This window comes from Thermobia domestica, chromosome 3 (genome assembly GCF_964235325.1).
Source record: "Thermobia domestica chromosome 3, izTheDome1.hap1.1, whole genome shotgun sequence".
In the NCBI taxonomy this organism is placed as follows: Eukaryota; Metazoa; Arthropoda; class Insecta; order Zygentoma; family Lepismatidae; genus Thermobia; species Thermobia domestica.
Window position 1 is genome coordinate 71,694,831 of NC_137456.1, and position 22,493 is coordinate 71,717,323.

Consider the following 22,493-nt stretch of genomic DNA (forward strand, 5'->3'; position numbering starts at 1 on the left):
ACGAACCCTAACATTTTCCAAAAAACTCGGGTGCATTTCTTTAAGTTCAGCCGCTGTCAGTCGAGGGTTCTTCTTTATTTCTTTCATTAGGAGCGTGTCTGTAGATTTAGTTGTTTCTCTTGGCCTCCCACTACCGAATTTGTTCTTTGGAGCCACAGTCGGAGGCAGTCCTTGGGCGGATGCCAGGACTTTCATTATGGTTGATTTTGCACGACCTGTACGTTTGCCTATCATCTTTATGGGAGCGTTTTCACTTCGCCATGCAAGGATGCTGGCTTTCTTCGCACTGCTACAGTACATTCTTGGCATATCACCGATGCTCAATATAAATACAGGATTAAATTATCAAACACAAAGTGCACATACAAAACAAATGAATTTAAACACACACTAGAGCAGAAAGTCACCTTCATGTGTTAACCAACAATACAAAATGAATTCAAACTGCTTATCATCAGTAATACACTGTTGTCAGATACATTCATGCAGATACAATCTATGTTCCAAACAAAACAACACTAGATACAAAAATACAAAGTGAAAGGTCTCCTACAACGACAGCTTTCATATGAGGTCCGAAGAGTTTTTGCGGCGGCTGTATTTAACATGTCAATTACATTTTTATCAAATGAAAAGTAGCTGTCGTCAGATCCTCATGGGGTAACGTATATGTCAACTACATGGAATATGCCGGTTACGTACATGTCTTTCCACTCTCTGCATGTTGTTTACACGCATTTTTCACATTGCAAGGTTGCAACCCTATCAACATGAAAACTACCTGTTTCCATGAAATGAACATGCAATGACCGTGAAAAAAAAATCGGTACCTGTCTCATGCGTTTAAAAGTTCCATTTTCAGGCGCATGTGCAGGCGCCTGTAAATCACCTGCATTTTCTGTCTGGGACTGATTGTTTCTATCCAAAGAAAAGGGGAGTGCATGGTCTCCATGCGAACAAACGTTGGTGGGGATATCAGGTATGAAATTCTATCCGACTCAGTTGCCTCTGACACTTTATTGGATGTGGATCGCACTTGAGCAGTTATTTTGTGAAGTCGCCAAGAAGTAAGATGCAGTGGACGATTGAATGACAGTACGAGATCGAATTTTATGTGAAAGTTAAGGGTCCATCGCGCTAGAAGGGAGATCGTCGATACCTGGATTCTCCACTTCGACACTGCACCGAGTCACACGCGTACGGGAATTCCAGTGAAGTACAAAGTGGCAACGCTGTTTCAGCCTCCGTACAGTTCTTACCTGATTCCGACCGATTTTTATTCACTTGCCTCGGAAGAAACGCAGTCTGAAAGGACACCATTATCGGAGGGCGGGATACAATCCAAGTACCTTCAAAATAGTACCTGAAGATGATTCCGGTTGCAGACTTCCGGGGAATTATACCAAGCGTGGAAGAAACACCAACAATCGTGTACTGATGCAAAATGATCTTATTTTCAAGAGTTTTAACTTCTTGTACACGCGAATATGTCTGAAATATACATTTTCGTGAATGTAGTCCCGATATTTTTTGGTCAGATCCTGTATAGGGTGCAAATTGTATGTATATTTATTTGTATAAAGTCGTAAATTGCATTGAGTTAAATTATGGTAATTTTACCATAAATATCCTAATTGTTTGCCTCGCGTCAAAACACGAATAGAATTGTTGTGTAAAGCTCATAACGGGCTCCTTTGTGGTCAAGGGGTTAACGGTGGAAGTATCCGCCTTGGAAACAAACTCAAACAGTGCCTTGAATTTCAACAGCCTGTTTCATACAGCCACGGATGAAAATGAACATACTACTTACATCAATTATTTGAATTAAATAAACACGATAATGAAACATAGTAAATTAAATTTGCCGTTGCAAACGATCCACCTTTTGGAAATATCTTAAATGGCAATGCGTTTCGGAAAGTATACGCCACCAACTATGACAGCTAAAATAGCAAGTAGGTTAATATATATTCTTCATAATACTATCAATTAATAGCTTTAAACAGAACTGTTAAGGAGAGCTCCCACGTGGCTATATGGATACAGCACTCGCCTTCGGCGTAGAAGATCCGGGTTCGATTGCCTGCGGGAATTCGCGTGGCTCGGATCTCAAATTCAGCTGTACTTCATGTCTCACGTAGCCTAAGTGCTGAAGTGGACTTTAAACTCAAAATCAACCAACAGAAATCGTCACGGATCTCTCTCAAGGCTCATGAGCTTCACTGAAAATATACTAAAGTGTTTTCAAAACTAGAAACAAATTGAAGTTTGGAGAAGCACGTGGTACGCTGTTGCCACTTCGTACGCATCATGAGTCCTGTCTGGAACTGTCCTTTGAGTCTTAACGAAAAATAAAATTTCTAAATATTGGTTTGTTTGGAATGGATGAAAGCATATGTTTGTCGTCCCAGTTTGCGCATGTTAGGAAGGAGGGAATGCTTTTTTTTTTTTTCTTTCTTTCTTAAAATCATTTCCGCGTACAAAGAAACGAAAGACGCTTCTTTCAATCAGAAAACACGTATTTACTATTTAGCGGCAACATAGGAATGTTGAGGTCTGTTGCCAAGGAAACCCTCCACCCACTCTTGTTAAGATAGCGTTTATGATTCGACCCTCGCTGAGTGATCGCAATAACTATGTGACGTAGATTCCCTTCTTCAAAACAAATCTGCATGTGTTTTTGAGCTGTCAATTTGTTTCTAGTTTTGAAAGCACTTTAGTGGGAGAAAACAAGAATATCATGTGAAAATTTAGTGATACGGTATTTATCCAGAAAAAAAAAAAAAAAAAAAAAAAGCGTTTTCCACTGGTATAAGTGTTTTTTCACTAAATCTGTTATTTATGTTCAACATTTAAATCGAGCCTGCAAAGATCACAGATTTTCAAATATGACAAACTTGCTGTGAGCCTTTCGACTGGCTCTGAACTAAAGAACTTCACAGCATTCCAAAACAAAACATGATTACACAAGTTCTGAAAATTTTATATTGGTAAGTAATGGAAAGTATTTTCCAGAAGGCAACCTCAGTAGTGCTTCAATAAAATAAAAAAAAAAATGCATGTAGAATGGAAATTCGGTTATTTATTGAATAAAGCCTACACTCTTTTACGTGTGTGACAAATTTTAAATCGACCCTAACTAAAAATAGTACAGAGTGTGTATCATACTTGAAAAATGCAATTCCGTAGAAAATTCTATGTTCTCGGAACGAAAGAAGCTTTTATTGCTTCCGTAGAAAAGTACACTTTTATGAACTGTAAACTAAAGACTGGAGTTATTTATAATAAAAACTACGAAGATCAAATTATTTCTGGAGCAGAATGCAAATGGCACTTAAGTAAACCGGAAGTTTCATAATTAAAATAAGTACATTCACTTCTACATATTTTTTTTATATAAAAGAGGTACAAAACTACAAAAGGAACTCATAAAACTAAGTTATACTTAAATAGGAAAAAAAAAGTTTGCAAATTATCGGTGACACTTTCTTTACGATACTAAAGCATTGAACGATACAAACTACTCATTAATTTGGTGAATTAACAAAATATGTAAAAAACCTATACCACATGGGTTTAACGAAGTGAATTGTGTTTTATTGTTTAAACAAAAATCTTTTGTATAACTTTCAAAGTATCATTAGTAGATAAGCAATCAGTTGTATTAGTATAAACTACTCTCCAGAATACTCGTTCTCTAATACATTTAAATTTAATTAAGAAAAATAAATTAGTCCTTCAATAAAACAATATACTTTCCTAGTTTTTTTAATTACATCTAGTGCTTTTTCTTTTCGGTTAAAATCGTCTGTAATTACACGTCCACCCATTCATATTATTGAGTTCTTTGAAATTAAAATACAATTTCCTCTTCATAACATGGTGAAGTAATATTGAAACAAAATTAAAAAATAAAATAAAAATCTTATATTATCAATACGTTTTAACGTTTCTTCAAAAATGACTCCAAACATAACGTTATGTGTAAACGAAATAATTTAAATTATTTTTGCGTAGTTTATGTTTAAAGCAGGAAAATACTAATTTAAAATATCTATTGAATTCTTTAGTGAACTGTCTCTACTAAAATAACACTTTAAGCGAAACACGAGTTTCAGAAACATTATAAGAAACACGAGGTCCCAGAGATCTATAAGTCAATTTTGTATTGCATTTACTTTGAAATGCATTTAAGTTATGAGAGAAATAAACTTTCATGAGCAATCAGGGGTGTCACAATTATGTTTCAAAATTTAAACTCAGAAACCCATGTTTCGGTTACAGTGGTACTATAGATTTTGGCAGTTATTAGTCGAGGATAGATAAATAAGCAATAAATACAGAATACTAACCATGTTACTGGTAGCTCATTAGCAGAGTATCCACTTAGAAAATGAGGCCAGTTTCGACTCTCGGACTAATCAACATTTTTTTTTAATTAATAAATGCAAATTAAAGAAAATGTACCTGCCTCTGTTAAGATTAATTATTGTTAATAATAACTACACACAGTAATTGTAAATTGATGTCACACCGACACACAGATAAGAGCATAGAGTAAGGATTTAGTATAAAAGGTTTCAGCTACTATTCCTGCTGAAATGTAATCGAATGTGAGTGGAAACTGTGGCGCTACCACTCAAAGCAGTTTGAGTAGCATAAACTACTGAAACCAAGAACAAATCAAATCATTCGGAGCGCGTGGGTTTGATATAATTAGCCAATGATATAATTAGTTACTACTAGTAGCAGACAGTGAGATTAGTTACGACTATAGCCGGCAGAGACGCTGATATCACTTTCGTTGCATTGTGGGAACAATTTTAATTTTAATTTGTAATGTACGGAGTGGTACATCAGGATGATCAGTGGATAAGAGTTTCGTGGGAGAGTCAAAATCAGTTATTTATCACCGTCTCGATACAGGTTAATAACCCGAACATCACGACTGAAAGGTAGGAAATTAATAATAAAGATTAGAATCATATCCTTATTATAAAAGCAAGATGTCAGTCACGCTAATATGCAAACCTCAAAACATTTACGAGTTACTGGCTGCCAAAACATTTAGGTGAAAATATTTACATATTCTTAATCTTTAATATAAACAAAAGATGATTCAATCTGTAAGTCACGCCAATTTCTAATAGTTCACAGCCAGGCTAATAGATGTTGTTAGCTGCTTTGGCAGCTACCTGACGCCAAGAGATGCTGTTAACGTGCAGGCAATTTGAAGACGAACTGGATGTTTCAGAGAAACCCAGTTACAAGAAAAAAAAAAAAACTCGTTAAAAGTACCAAAAAAGCATTATATAAGGCACTAAAAACTCAGTAATACACACTTATCAGATCACTAGCCCTTCCAGCTGATTTAGTGGCTAGCGCTCGACCTGTGGTGTAAGTCGTCTCGTGCTCGATCTCCCGTAGGAAACGAAATGTGAAAGCATTACGGTCACTCGAATCCCAACCTAAACTGTATGTCCACGTTTCAGTACTGAAAAGGGATGCTAAACTTTAATAAACAACCACCATCAGCTTTTCTCTTCTTAAAAATAAATAAATAAATAAATAAATAAATAAAAAGTGTCTTAAGTCCGAAAGATTCTCTGACTGCTCAATTATTGAGAACTTTCACTAACCGAATGATTGGATGGATTTGAAATACTAAGAAGAGGATTCACTCAACGAAGCAGTGTTTTGTTCCTCTGAGTGCAAAAGAGATCTGAACTAAGTAAATGCTCTAAAGCTAACTTCCCAGGCAGCACATGTGGCTGCTGTATCTATCAAATAGCGACCATATGCCCGGCGTTAGCATAGCCGGAGATTCATCAAATAGTGTCTATATAGCCTTGTTATAAACGCTTGCCATATCACCACAATGAATTGCATGAGGGTGTATTTCGTAACGAAATTGTGCTGGCTTAAAATGGTACTTCGCGAGCCGAAATACTGATTTGCTATATTCCACTGAAATATATGTACACTCAAGTACAAAATGATTGTCGCATATCTATAACTGTCTTCTTGTAAGAATATAATTTGATAATGATTTTGCAGGGTACTTTTAATACTGATACTATGTGTATAATCGGGAAATGTATATTAGTAGTAAAATTCATAGGAAAAGAATTATAAATACGAAAAATAGAGTGAATAAAACAAAATGTTGCTAAATGGACAAGAATGTTTTTTTTTATTTTTGTTTTATTACTGCTCTTATTCTTATTTACTGCTATTTTGACATGAAATGTGCCACATACATGTCTTTGCCGATTACACACATACTAATATTATAAGAAATACCGGGAGAATTCGTTATCAAATTACATTTCTACAACATACTTATAGACATGCGACAATAATTTTGGATATAAGTATACATCAAAAGCTCAGGTAAATATAAATTTCTGAACTAAATATGTCATATTTTTAAAATATCCAACAGAACTATTTTTTATTTTAGTTTTAACGTTCCACAATTATGCACCGAGACTGAAGTGGAAGGACACGGGAAAACCTACGCATACGATGTTTGTCTACCACAAGGTTCACTTTGTGCATGCTGTCATTAAGCCAGAGACCTCACTTACCAGAAGTGAGCGCTCTACCATTGAGGCACCACCTTCGTAAGAATTGGCGGCCCATTCTTCGCGAAGAGATGCGACGAAAATATGAATTTGAGTCTATGTGGTCTACCACAAAGTCGCGTTCCTAAACTTCCCATAAATATTAGATCGGGTCTAAATTAGAACTTTGAGCAGACCAGTCCATCAGCGGTAACGTTGTCATCAAACCACTCAATTACAGGCAATGCTGTATGAGCAAGTGCCCCGTCATGTTCATACACGCAATGCTCATTCTTGAATTGGTATTCGATAGTAGGCAGCAAATAAGCAGTTAGAAGTCCTTCTAACCTTCTGGTATGACACTGCCATGTACAGCAATAAGAAACTCAAGCCTCACCGCGAGAAACAGGACCACGTTACAATGTTCCAGACATTCTCCCAACCCACAATCTTCCATAGTAAAATCACATGCTGTATCATGATTCATCACCTCAAACACCATCCTTCTACTGCTCCGTGGTCCAGCACCCATGAACTTGCTCCATTCACCACGTAACGAGGTACCTAGCTGTTGTACAGTGTGTGTCTTTTGGACAGCTGCTTGTTTATGGAAATCGAGTTTCCACACCTTGCAAGAGCAGATAAGTTACACTGTAATTTCCTCGGTGACTGTTACAATGAATAATTGCCGGTTTCTCAGAATAAACCTCTTCAATGCTCGACTGTCACTGGAGGTCAAAATGTAACGTCTGTTACGTCACTTTTGGGTTGTGGACGTCCTATCCAATTCAGAAACCAGATCTAGCTTTCTTTATGAAGATTGAAATCTCGTCCTCACCAACTCGTTACATGTGTGGCACCGTGAAGTATAAGTCCGTGAGGTCTACAGAACAGCAAATTCTGCTCTGTCTCATTACGACTGAGAACGAACGCTACCAGCGTGTTCAACGCGGCAGATGACGTTACTGTCCGTAACATCGAACGAGTGGTGTCCGGATATTTTTGACCATACAGTGTATAACATACAAGCTATGAAAAGGGAAAAACGAAGAGAAACAGAGTTCATGCACGAAACAACAATTTTCCATTATATTTCCAGGATTTTCCAGGATTACCTTCACAACAAATCATCATAGTACGGCATGTATCAGTTCCAACTAATGATAATTATTTTAAATGTAAGCACCCAATTCCCCTATACCTATTCCTTTCAATGTTTTTTTTTTTTTTTAATTTAAATATACTCACATAGTATTAGAAGATGTTCCTCCGACTCAGAACGATAATAAGGAGACGGATTTAAGGTTCTTTTCTTCCCCCCCCCTCCCTGTATGATTAACTGTACGCGAACGTGAGAAGAATGAAATATTAGTTTGTGGATACTAATGTCAAGCCAATAAACAATACAAAATCTATTGAATGTATATTGTTATTCACAAAAGGAAGTTTCAAAATAACGGTTTCTTTAGAAGCCTTTGTAGTTTTTTTTTTTTTTTTTTTTTTTTTCCTATGATTGTGATGCTATAGTGTTCTTAGTTTGAAACATTCAATAAGTGTGGTATTGAATTTCCCTTTAACACGTAGATTTGAAATATATAATGACCCAACGTAGTACCATTTTAAAAATGTAAGTTTATGTTGCGTTGGCAATACTGCTAATCTGGTGGTATTGCAGGGTATGTCAAACGATTACCCCTGTCAAAATGTCCATGATACGAAATCTCAGTGTTCTTTACCTATTTCTTTAAAAGTCACAAGTGGTATCAAGATAAATGGTCCATCTCTCTCTCTCTCTCTCTCTCTCTAAATATATATATATATATATATATATATATATATATATATATATATATACAGAGTATTACTAAAATGTGTCACAATATTTTGAGAACAGGTTCTTCATATCAAAATAAGGGAAAAAAAATGGTTCACACGGACCTGTGCTCAAGTGGATAGTTTCGGAGTTACATAGTTACATGGTGCCGAAAACGAGAAACAAGTGAACTTTAAAAGTTCATTACTCCACTACTATGGGACGTATCGTAGTCGGGTCAAGACACTACTAAGCAAATGGTATGTGACTTATCCAAACATTCATGTTTAAGAATGATCAAGTACTCCCAAACAGCCTCTCTAAAAATGAATGTAGAAGTACCGGAGCTTCTGAAAGATGAATATTTGGATAGACAGTTCCTCAGTGATGTCTTGACCCGACTACGATCGGTTCTATAGTCGTGGAACTATGAACCTTTAAAGTTTTTTTTTTTTTTTTTTTTTTTTTTTTTTTTTTTTTTTTTTTTTTTACACCTTATAACTACGAAACTATGCACTTACGAGCACAAGTTCATATGAACTTTTTTCATGTTTCGATGTGAGGAATCTATTTCCAAAATATTGTGAGAAATTTTTGTAACACCATATATATATATATATATATATATATATATATATTAGATGAGCTCCTTTGTGAGTATACGGTTAGTATAAGAGACACATGATCGATTCCTGACTGGAGCTCACGTGCTTTGAATCCCTTGTTAAGCTATAAGCTCACTTTCCATACATATATTCTTGGTGCTTAAAGATGTGTTAAACTCCAGTCCAACGAACTAATTCTAGATTAATGAGAATAACAATTTGAATACAAAACTACAGCTGCAAACCAAGGAGGGAAAATAATGCTGGACGAGAGACCTCAGATTCAATTCCTGAAGCCGCCTATTTTTAAAGAGGATCTTATTTCCAGATTTCTCACATTTTACGGGAGAGATACGGGAAAGATTCTTCGAATTGCAGCTAAATTAATTTTCTATTTCCTTCTTTGACTGGGAGACAACTAAAATATTCAAAACTCAACATGGACTGTACTAACTCAATAAAATGAAAAAAAAAAAAAAAAAAGATGTATTAACTATTTACAAGAAATTACTCCTCAAAATTTAAATAAATTTTCTGTATTTTTAGAAAAAAAAAATAATCTGTTATACGCATTTAATAATCTGTATAATAAGCATTTACACGTGCACCTCAAAATATTAAAAATATCACTGAAAAATATTATCAAAGGAAATGATTTGTACATCAAAGCAGAGTTACGAAATCAGAAGAAAAAAATTACGCAGAACAATTATTTCTTACGATAACAGATGGTAATTAATATTGAAAATAATTTAGTAAGTATAAAAAAGTACATGAAATAAATACTATTTACATAATTTACGTTTTCAAATAAATAAAAAGATAATACAATTAAGAATGTATAACTGTGAAATATGATCATTGTAACAGCATAGTGCTGTTTCCTCTAAAACATGAATACTCATCATCACTAGTAGATTACATCGGCATTCCTTTTGTCTTGCCACCATCGATCAAGTGTCACGCCAATCAAAAATAATCCCATGGCGAAACACATTCCTGTCACGATCTTAAAAAATTCTTTCTTTCTCTGAATATGCTTGGCAAGAATAGGTAGATGCATTGTCGTCAAATAAAACGGATATCCATTAGCAGGTACACACAATTTTCCTCCACTTTCTGTCAAATAAAGTTCCCCAACAGCAGTAGCCCACGAACCTTGCTTCAGCATCTGTTCCGTCTCTAAGAAGGCGTATTCTTTCACGACAAAATTCAAAAAATTCAAAATACTCGAGAATTTACTTGGAGTAAGGAGATTCAGGTGGGCGCCGGTGTTAGGCAGATCAAGGATCTGGGCTGATAAAGGATCCAGGACTTCAATTTCAAAATTATATCCTTTTAAAACAAATGGCACCGCATTCTCTGTTTCAGAGACAGTACGTTCCCGTTCAGACCTAAAACACAAACACACATCTCTACTTCAGTAAACAATATTTGAAATGATAATAATCTATGATACGACTTTGGTACTAGAAGTGTAGCTGGATATTTTTAATTTATTTTATTATATATTTAACAATGGTTATTTGCTAATTACAGAAAGTAACAAATGATTTAAGTATAAAGAGTCAAAACAAACTAAATTCCAACTTGTTCGCGGGAAGATAAGAATATCTCCTTTAGAATCGAACTCTTAATACAATCCTTTACATAAACTTTTAGAGTAATTACCAGCAAAAGTGGATATGTCCCTAATACAATGTCTTTTCTCAAAAATATGAGAATGGATCCACATTCGTGTACAATTTTATGGAACTTCATGAAAATCCAAGCTCAACCTAAGTTGCCGAAACATATTCTTCACAGACGTTATTCATCTCGAAGTTGTTGATTGAAGAAATTATATATGGAATCTATGCTGGTCACTAAACAAGGTAAAGCAGTATTCGGGCAATCATTTTTTCAGTGAAGCCAAAGCTAATCTTATGTATGAAAACTAAAATATAGCATTTACAATGAATAAATGGTTGTTGATTGTTATTGATTAGTGTTTAGCGTTCCTTTTAGTATCGAGGCTATATGAGACGTGAGCCTACATTTTAACCTGAGATTCGAGTCCCCTGAGTTCCAGCCAGGAATTGGACCTGGGTCTCCCGCACCAAAAGTACCTACGCTGACCATATAACCACGGGAAAGCTATAATAAATAAATAGTATAGAATGAATTTCGTTAACGATAACATCTAATCGTGTCAGCATCTACTGCATATAATCAATTTCCAAACCAAAACTTATACTACCATCCAAACCAGTGATGATTTCAGAAATTTTCACCGGGAGGGGGATTTTAATACACTGGGGATGAAAAGTAGTATTGCAAAATTACTGGAAATCCACACTGAGCACCATAGAATATATAGTCTCGGGGGAGAAATTGCCCCCATGCAACACTCTGAAATCATCACAGATCTAAAGTAACTCAACACTTCAATTATTTTTGGCGGATATATACAGTATATCATATATATATATATATACATCGGAGGATCCAATGGGGTTATAGCCCCCACCCCTTGACGCTCATGTATACACTGGATAAAATGAGCTTCAATCCTGCTTTAAAGTGGATAAAACGGCAAACTATGGTTTAGCCCCTCCCCTGATCATATCCTGGATCCGCCACTGTGTACATATATATAAGAAATTAGCTTTTTTTCGCAAACAAATGTGCCCTTTCATATCCGTACTAAGAACAATTTACGAATTACAAAACTATCATACTTCCGCATCTATAGCAATTACCGAAGTTGTGTCATAGATTATTATCTTGAAAATAATACTCTACAGAAAAAACAACTGCCTTAGCTGTTACAAAGATTCACGTTTCGAAATTTCTAAATATGTTAACTTCAGAATGTCTAGTTTTATTTAATTCGAAAATAATAATTGAACACAAACACTCAAACTGGCACCGTGATCGTACAAATATAATGTCTAGCATCCTAAATTTCTGCTAAAAGCGGCCATAAAACGTATTTCGCATACCGTATGTTGAAATGGGTCAATCAACACTGAGTGAAAACATACATGTTTAAATTAAGTTTCACGCAGATACATGTTATCGGAGTGAAGCATACATGTACTTCAGTAAAGTATTTATATGATTGGGAACTTTTATAGTCAATAACCTGGATTTTGTACATTTACTAACTGGTTACTTCCTGTTTCGCAGAATGCGTTATCAGTATGCATCATTGCCAAGTTTACATATTCCTGTTTCGCAGAAGTGTTCTAGCGGCTAAATATGGGGAGTAATTCACCTCGATTAATCTGTTTCGCAGAATCCCATGAAGAGTTTTGGTAGCACCTCAGTATTGGCGAAAGGAAAAAAAAAACCAACATAAATCTAAGAAAGAGGTACGGCTGGCAATAGAGCTTTGCCGCGTAAGTCTAATCGTAATATATTGCAGCGAAAAGAACATAGACATACACACACGTAAATAAAAAAATCATTAGCATTGAAAAATAATGTCATGAAACTTAATAAATATAGTATATATGTGCAACTCTTAATATTACCTTGTTCTTATTGGATTACAATTTCAACATTGGGATTGCAATCAGTTCGTCAATATATGTGTGCACCAAGTGGTCTAGAGAAATCTGTGCCTTTGAGACGTCTTGTACTATAGAAATGTATCACGCATGTATTCAAGGCAGTGATAGGGGAAAATGCAGCTGCTTTCCTAATACATTTCCTCACGTCACCATCGGCCTTGTAAAGTAAACCAACCCAAGATATTGTATTTCTCAATACAAATTGGGTAATCAACATCATCACAGGTATTCTGCCATTATCGGCAGATTACTCTGCAACTGACAAGCTTCGATGCTCCACGGTCTTCCGCTACGATTTTTCTGTTTTGATATCGCTATTAATTGTAGTCTCCTTCGCCCCTTCCCTCTCTTTCCTGCCACCATATTCTCTAGCACGTCTCTCAATAACATCTAAAATTGTTCTTTTTTTCACCTACCATTTCTAACATCCTCGCATTCGTTTTCCGCTCGACTCAGCTAATTCGGTCCATTCTTCTCCACATCCACATTTCGAAGGTTTCTCATATCAAACTGGGTAAAATGAAACAAAAAAGCGCACTGTCGCTTGTTGGAATGTTTCTCTTGTAGCGTTTATTGTCACTTTTTCAAAGTCAGTCATAAATTCTTGCACACGAAATTGGAAGCTACAATCTTCAGCTTTCTTCTTGATTTGCTGAAGCATACGTGTGTACAATAACTGACCTTTACTTTGCAATAAGCAGAATGGAAGTGGAAAGAATTGTCCCAAATACTTCCCATGCAACCTGTGCTGGTATACTATCCATCTTGTCTTTTTCAATAATTTATGAAACAGTTTGTGTACTTGCAATTTGTATACGTGATTACAGTATCTTGATGAAATCAATTTCTCAACATGTAATACAAATATCGGTGGTGCACTTCCGATGCAGTACAGATTTTCCACAAACCTATGTGAAAAATAAAATCTCACATTCTGCGAAACATGACCACACGCATTGGGTTATGTTCTTCGAAACATGGCAACGCTGAGCGTAAGAAACCAGTTTGCACGCCTCTCTGCGAAACAGGAGTACAATAGAAGACTGTCAGATCTTATCGTCTGCATTGAATGTCCTGAATGAAATAACTGACGAAGACATCTTTAAAATGAAGAAGTAACTTTTAGACAAAGTTTTGTGTTTGGCAATGCACCATAAACTAATCGACAAATCAGTGCAAAAGCTACAGAGTCTTCTTTTCTTGATATGACAGCAATGTCACCACGAACAAATTGAATCTTACACTATCTCGAAACCTCTGTAGTGTCGTAAAATTAGCATTATTCGATGAATCGTTAGATGCTGGGTGAAATAATCATGTTTCGTTATTTTCAGAATATCTTTTAATTTTTTCTAATCAACTCACCCACACTCAATAACGTCTCTCTCTCTCTCTGCGGAAAAATAACAGCAGCAAATTCTGGGAAATGACTACTTATATCAAATGAAAAAAAAAATATATATATATAACAAACAGTTTCGAAAAATGCTTCTTTTCAGTTATATATCGCCGTAAATGCGAAAAATCACCTTTTTAAAATGTAAATGTTCCCCTGGTACGGGCAAAACGAATGCCCAATTGTATCCCTGTACTCTAACTTCCACTATACAATTCGTTGCGCCAATACCAAAGGATTCTGAAACATGAATATTTAAATATAGTGCATACTAGCTCCTCTATAATTCCTTGATCCGCTTGCATAGGCCCCATGGTTTTCAAGCTACAAACTTTAAAAAGTGATTTTCCATATATTAATACAAGGAGTTACCTCCTGGAGTTTGGTGGTGTTATTTTCCTGCAGCTTTTCGAACTATTCCTTGACAGAGGTTATACTACAACTAAATTGAACATATTTGTCTCTATAAAATGGGGTTCAAAAATCAGTGGTTTCAGGGTAATTTGCAAATTTGAACTTTTTTTCCTTGTAAGTCGGCAAATTACTAACTAACTAACTCTATGGGACCCGGAACTTCAATGCTCTCCTCCATTGACATAAAAACTATCCATTGACCTCTGTCCTAAGCCAACTGGATCCAGTTTCTACTTTGTATTCCAATTTCTGCGAGATCCATCTTTATATAGTCCTCTCATCTGTGCCTAGGTCTTCATAATGAGCGTTTTCCGATTGGATTCCAGTTAAAATTTTGAAAGCATTCATACTTTCTTCCATTCTGGCTACATGACCTGCCCGCCTGAGCCTCCTAAATTTGATGACCCTAACAATGTTTGGTAAACGGTATAAATTATGCAGTTTGAAGTCGGCAAGTTAAAAAAAAAAAAAAAAAAAATGACAACTTGCAAATTACACCGAACCCACTTATTTCCCACCCCCGGTTCATAGGGATAAATTTGTTCCAATTTAGTTGTAGAATAAAGGTAACCACGAAGTTTGCTTTTTGTGGAGGTCTGTGTTCAATTGACCCTCACACCGAAAGTTGAACGCGAATGGAGATAAGGCGAAGGTCAGTTGTCGGTGTGGGTATATCCAACATACTACCTGGTTCTGGCATTTCAGTTACATCGTGAACGAGCGTAAGGACAGAGTGACCATGGGACCTCCAAAGAGCGTCATAAGGGCGTATATGTTGTACGAGTTCAAACTGGGGTCAAACGCTGCTGCAGTAGGGCAGAAGATATGCCAGGAGTTTGGAGAGGGTGTCGTAACTACGTGGAGAGTGCAGCGTTGGTTTAACAAGTTTAAGAACGGTTACGAAACACTCGAAGACTCACTACATTTCGGAAGACCAACACATGTGCAAAATGAAGATCTTCAGGCAGCAATTGAGGCGAACAGTGGTCAGACATGTGAGGAACTGGGACTACAAGTTAGTGTGGAGAAACCATTCGGCAGCATCTCCATCAATTTGAGAAGCACTACAAGTTGGGTCGATGGGTCCCACATGATTTGACTCCGGACCAGAAGACAACACGAACACACACCTGTGTTTCTTTGCTGTCTCGTCTGAGAAAGAAGCCATTTCTGGACAGGTTGGACATGTGATGAGAAGTGGATCCTGTACGAAGCTCATCGGTGCCGTCATCATTGGATAGTACCCATAAACCGGTTCCAGAACAGCCGAAACCAGCACTGCACCAGAAGAAGTTCCTCCTGTGTGTTTGGTGGACTGCTTGTGGCATCGTGCATCGGGAACTGCTGAGCCAGCATTTCTGAATCGCAAAGAGGCCCTTCTGCTAGAGGACAACGCTACGTGGCTCCACGTAGCTAGGATGACCCGAGACATTATTCTACGCCTTGGATGCGAAATTGATTGCATCCACCATACTCCCCAGACTATACCGTCGATTACCACCTATTTCATTTCTTGGACAATCACCTTAGAGGACGCCAGTTCAAATCCCTAGTATAGGTGCAACATGCACTTGATACCTTCTTCGCTTCAGGGACCAGCAAGTTCTACCGCGAAGGAAACCATGGCCTTCCAGAATGTTGGCAGAAGGTCGCCGATAATAATGGGTACTATTTTTGATATTCCAGGTACATCTTAAGTGACATACCGATGTTCTAAGATAGTGGGTAAAAAAGCGACAGAACTTTCTTGGTTACCTTTATATAACCCCTTTCAAGGATTAGGTCGAATTACTAGTCGAATATATACAGTATGTTAATGAACCATACCGAAAACTAAAACAGGTGATTTCCCATATCAAAATATTAAAATCATATGGATCTGTGGGAAAGAGTGCATAGTTTCAAAGCTAGGGCCGTCGAAATTCGTTGCGAAATTGCTTATACATTTCAACACACGGTATTTTGAATTCGAGAAACCGTGGAATGGCGGTTTATGTCTGCATAAATAAAGTCTCACATCTGTGATCCGAGAATGTATATTTTAGTAATGTACAATGTGTGAGTAAGGGACTAGTAGACGGCTTAATTCCCAGACGTGCTCTCAACAGAATTCTCAAATATGCTCGGATTTTAAGGTAGGTCCAAAGTAGGCAGAAAGGAAGTCTTGATAGTAGTGGACACGAAATAATACTTTGGTAAGAAGTCGGAAGTGTTAGAGACTGCCAGCTCCACGGTTCCTCGTGTTCGGAATAAAGTGTGTTATGACGTATTTTGCCACAGTATATTTCTTTTTTTCACGTAGAAACGTGAAACAAAACATCGTTTAGCCAATAAGATGTTAAATTGTCTTCCCATCTCTAGTCGTTTTAAAAGAATTGAAAGAGTCTAAGAGAAAGAGTTGGAGGATACTACGCGGAATGTGCACTCAAATATACTGTTGGGATGGCTTGTATCCTTCAGGACAGACAGATGGGAAATTACAAAGCTACAAGAATATCGTTGATTTTCGAAAGAGAAGTTCAAGAATTTTGTCACCCCTTTGTTAACACTTTTCAAGCGGGAATACCTACATTATTAGTAAACAAAATTGCCTCATGCTTAAGATATCATGAGGAACAAAAAGCACTCCAAACTTCCTTAGCCAATACCATCCCTGAGTCCATTCCCTACAGCAAGTAGATTTTGTGTGAGTGAAGCCCAGGTTCAATTCCCACAGTGGATGATTACCTTAAACACGAATCTGAATAGTAGTTCGGACACCATTTTGGGTAGTAAGCCCTGTCTCACATAACCTCAGTACTGAAAAGGAACTAATTAATCAATTTTTTCTATAAATCATCTTATTAAAAAGTACGGAGACAAGAAAATCTTATTCTTACCAGAAACCAGCTGAACTTCGGGCGATTGTGTGTTCCTTGAGACTCAGTCTTTGAATAACTCCTGTCACGTCCGGAGAGTTCTGACTTTTGATCGGAGGACCTAACGCATGCACGGATCCTCTCACAGCAACGTAAGGTAAGCGTTGATCGGGTTGTGACTTGAGCATATCCTTAAGTTTTGAGTTGATCTCCATCTGAGGAACATTCTGTAAGTATGTGAAACATGTGTTACATGATAAATGGATGACATAATTGATTTTATATCACACTAACTTTTATCTATAAGTACAAATTCTCTATCGTTTCGGTATTGTTAAATATTTCACAAAGGTGGTCCATATAAATGTAGCCCGACCGAGAAATACCAGAGATGAGCAAATAATTGTGTGTTCTCTGAGTAATTGTGGCTGACGCTGGTGTGCCGCCAGATATGCCGTTATTTACCCTGTTCAGTTCTGGGAAATAAGTCGCGCTAAAAGATGGTGTTTTCCGTGCAGCAGCGAACAGTGAGTTGAAGAATATGTGCGAACGGGATCAACTAAAATCACATCACATGATTCTGAAAATACGTTCATAACATGTTCACCAATTACAATCACTACATTTAAAGGTGTAACTTTCTCGATTTCCTTATTTTTAGTGTTGTACATTTGCCACACTTTCTGCTCAATTTCAATAATCCGTCTCTCTACAGAAAACGTAACAATTCCCCTTCCTCACCAATACATCATTATCATCTAGGTATTCTGCCATTATTGGCAGGTCACTTGAAGCAGCTGTAAAGCTTCCATGCCCCATGTTCTTCCACAAACTCTACGTCTTCACGTACGATTTTTCTGTTTTGACATCGTCCATTAATTGTAGTCTCCTTCGTCCCCTCCCTGTTTTCTGCCACCATACCCTCTAGTATGTCCCTCATGGTACAGTTCCATTTAGCCAATCTCTCAACCAGTTTTTCTTCGTCTCCTTCATAATAATTAAAACTGTTCTCTTCTCCCCCACTATTTCTAACAATCCTTTCATTTGTTTTCCACTCGGCCCAACTTAACTCTTCATTCTTTTCTATACCCGCATATCGAAAGCTTCTAATCATTTTTGCGTAATGCGCATGTTCTGACCCATGCAGTACAATACCTCCCACGAAGCATTTTATGAATTTCCTCAACTCTTTATTCAAGATCCCACAACATATTTTCTTCCTCCTACAGGCTTCTTTCGCCACGCATATTCTTGCTTTTATTCCACCTGCACACTTCATATCATCACTAATAATCGCACCCAGATAACGAAAACCAGACCCTTGTTTTATTTTCTCCCCTCCTACTTCTATATTTGACATTGACCCCTTCGTTCCAATCACCATGGCTTTTGTCTTTCTCACATTTATTTTCATCCCATATTCTTCACAGCCCTTCCTCAAGTTTTCTAACATCTTGTTGATTTTCTTTTCAGATTCTGCAACAAACGCCATATAATCTGCAAACCGTATACACCTAATCATTCTACCTCCTAATGAAATGTCGTCTCCATTATGTAGGCTCTCTTTCACTATCTCTTTTAGATAGATATTAAATGTTTTTGGCGAAAGACAGCATCTCTCTCGAACTCCCCTTCCAACGGTGCTCTCCTCTGTCAACTCCACACCTAAGTTCCTTACGAGTCTTAGACATTTCTACTCCAACCCAACCTTCTTAGAACTTCCAACAGTAATTTCCAATTCACGTGGTCAAAAGCCTTATCTAGATCAATAAATACTAACATACACTTCTTTCCCTTTTTCTACCAACCTTTCACCGATCACCCTTAGTAACCAAATTGCATCTCTTATGCCATTACCTCTCCTGAATCCAAAGTGTTCCTCCTCTTTTTGTTTTCATTTGTTCTTCCATAGAACCTTCTGTTCAAAATTCGAAGCAAAATTTTTGCTGTGCGAGATATGCGACTTATAGTTTTATAATCTTCACATCTCTTTGGGTTCGATTTCTTAGCCATCGGCATCATGATCCTCTTCAGGGAGTCTTTCGTTCACTCTCCTGTTTCACATATTTCATAGCAGAATTGGACAATTCTCTCTTGCCCTTGTCTTCCATGTTTTTAATGAATTCAATTGGTATATTATTCATCCCGGTTGCCTTTCCATTCCTAATCTCGTATATAGCTTTCTCAAATGTATCCCAAAAATTTTAAACTGTCATCCTCACCTACTTCATTTTCTAAAGGGGCCACGGTGGCTGAGTGACAGAGCGTTCACCTCTGGTGGTGGTCCCTGGTTCGATTCCCACTCAAGACAAATGAACTTTGTGGTGAACAAACACCGTGTGCGTGGCTTTTATCGGGGTGCTCCCGTCTCCTCTCACTTTCTATATTCCACCATTTCATTCATTTCTCATCATCACCGTCTCCTTTAGCCTTGCCGGCATAAGCGTGGAACGTACAACTGAAATACTTTATTTCATTTTTTCATTTTATACTCCAATATCTAAGCCACACAGTCTATCCTTTCTCCCATATAAGTCCTCAATATATTCTTTCCATCTACCTACGACTTCAATTCTCTTGCTGACTACCTTCCCATTTTCCCATTTTTATTTGCTACTGTCATCGTGATACCCCCTTGTTTCCTCCGAAGTTCTATAAATTTCATCTCCGTGTACATTTCCTCATATTTTCCAATTCTTCTAGGTCTTCGCGTTTTCTTTTGTAAAATTCTTCTCTTGCTCTATCTGTATCACATCGTAACTCGTTTAACTTGCTTTACATCTTTCTGCCTTACCAACATACATTGCCATTAAATTAAAAATCCGAAAGTCACATCTGTCACATGCAACTGCCATCTTTCATCAAAGGAAACTAATTACCCCATTACATCCCACTGTCTGATGTCTCCACTAAAAAAAAACAGTGCCAACAAGGAGCAATTTTTAATATTCCAAAATAATACAACTTGTTTAGTTTGTATGATTTTCACGTATAATGACGGATTCATCATTTCTTTCATCTAATTTTACGTATTTCTGCACCTACTCTCCGGCACTTAAACCGTATATAACCCCAACTGCTTGAAAATAGGGCGAAGCTGGTGGAACCATTCGAAAACGCGGAAACGCGAGCGTACGAAGCAGGTGGTGGGGATGTGTGTGAAGAATATGGAAGCATACTGTGTTCCTCTTGCTGTTAAATAACCTACGTGTCGGAGTACTTTATCATAACGGATCATGACTTAACACACTACATTGACATAAGAATTTAGTTCTTTGCATTACGTTTCTAATATCGTATGGCATATCTTGATATGATATATCTTGCTAGTATCAAAAGCAAGATACCCCACTAGTGAATCTTGTGATAACTTCTATGAGGTTATTTTGACTACTTTACATTCCTCCATTAAAGTAACATTAAAAATTACGGCTGATATTTAGTATCTCCCCCAATCTTGCACATATAAGATTTACACTGTGTTACTAACTTTACCAAATATAGCTGAGCTAGGGACTGCTAGCGAAGGGAGTTAGAAGCCCCCAGGGCCCTTGTACTCCTACCTTTATCACAATTTAGACAAAAAACAAGGTACTCGGTTCTGGAACCATGAAAGAGTTGGGGAAGATACTAAATGCCATCCCGAATTACTAACGTAAATGTTACAAATCCATGGTTCCCTACATTAGGATGGCGCCAGATTCACTTCCTCTTTAATTTTTTTTAACCCTTTTGATCGTGTTCTTACTGCCTACTCCTATTCGAATACTGCATGCCTGGATACCAAGTACGGAACTTTACCATATTAAAAATTAGGCTTTACCTAACAAACAAATGGTACTGGTGTAGTTTTGGCGTACCATATTTTGAAAGACTTACAAGTAAAATTGAATATTTTTGCATGAAAACACATGATTATAAGGTACAAACTTCTGCAGGCGACAGAATTAAATACAAAATAATACAACTGTCTTTTAGATTTACAAGTGTAGGTTTAGTAGTCTAAAATCATTAGAAGTGCTTTACGACCGATAAAATAAGTGAGTGCATTATGAAAGATGACTCTATTAGGTGATATTTTTACCAGCACTGTATTTCTGCACAATGAACATAAATCTGTATCTTGTGTTTACAAGTGTAGCATTACTGGGAATTAAATTAAATTTGTAAGGAAGAATAAGTGAAAGTCAGATCAAAGGAGTAGTAAAAGTTAAGAAAGTGATTGTTTTCGATTTGTAAGTGGCACATTATGTGGAGGCGGATGGACTATTTCGCGGAAAGGTACAATTGTTATGATAGAGTGGTGCGAAACGCAGTGTGAAATGGCGCGTGTATGTCAAGGGTGTGACATATCATGTGTGAGTTTCAAAAATAACGAGCGACAGTTAAGAAACTGTTGTACACGATTTTGTTTCTGAAATTGCAAAGTTTACAAACCTCACTTCTGAAGGTGACTTCTAACTCAACGGCAACGTATTTCTGCACACTGTACAAAAGCTATATTTTATGATCACAAGTGAAGCATTACTAGTATGAAACTATGACAAGTGCTATTGAAATTTGTATGATTCACAAAATATACATGTTTTCACTACCTCCCACACGTATACCCATCGTTGATAAAGCGCCTGTTCCCTTCGGACGCAACCCACGTGACGCGTGGGCCCGCCAGCTTCGCCCTGCCGATTCCGGTGCATAGCATTGGTACTTTTTAATGGCCACCTAGCACGGGTTTGTGACTTTTGCATAGTATAGTTTTTATGGCATACATTCAGAAGCCGTATTTATTCGTAAATTATAATAGAATTGTAACTTTTCAACAATTACTATGCCAAGTAAGATAGTGAATTGTATTTTTTCAACAATTACTTCGACTGGTGCACCAAAAGCACACCTGTACGAAACAAACTTAATTAATCCTTACCTGCACAGCTTCCACCGCTCTCTTGTTTTTTATATACATGTTGAAACATATACCAAATACAATAGCATCAATTCCAAGTGCAAACATTTCCCCAACGAAATCCATTTTGGACACTATCACTGTTATTGCTTATATAATAAAAATAATTTTAAAGTTATCAGGCTGAAGAACAAAAAAATCACATCTATAAAGTCTTATCTTCATTAAATAATATAAATTTTAACTAAATGATCTTTTATGATACAAAATAAGTTTATCTTTCCTACATTGGCAATTTTTTCCCGAATTATTAAAACATAATTACTACTCGGTCTTGTTTTCAACTGGCGCGATATCGTTGTTCTTTTGTTACTAGATTAA

General features: G+C 36.8%; 1 protein-coding gene across 2 annotated transcripts in view; it reads right to left on the reverse strand.

Annotated features, from left to right (window-relative positions):
• The window catches only part of Mul1 (Mitochondrial E3 ubiquitin protein ligase 1), a 37,911-nt gene extending 15,439 nt beyond the window's left edge, over positions 1-22,472 (reverse strand). Inside the window, exons 1-2 of one of the 2 annotated variants that reach the window (XM_081751081.1) lie at positions 22,134-22,472; positions 17,231-17,436 (exon numbers count right to left, since the gene is read on the reverse strand). In XM_081751081.1, coding sequence (XP_081607207.1) covers positions 17,231-17,436; positions 22,134-22,238 — 311 coding nt within the window. In that variant the 5' untranslated portion in view covers positions 22,239-22,472. The remainder of the gene's footprint in view (positions 1-17,230; positions 17,437-22,133) is intronic. The other variant, XM_081751080.1, reaches the window with a different exon arrangement.
• Between the last annotated feature and the right edge of the window lie 21 nt (positions 22,473-22,493).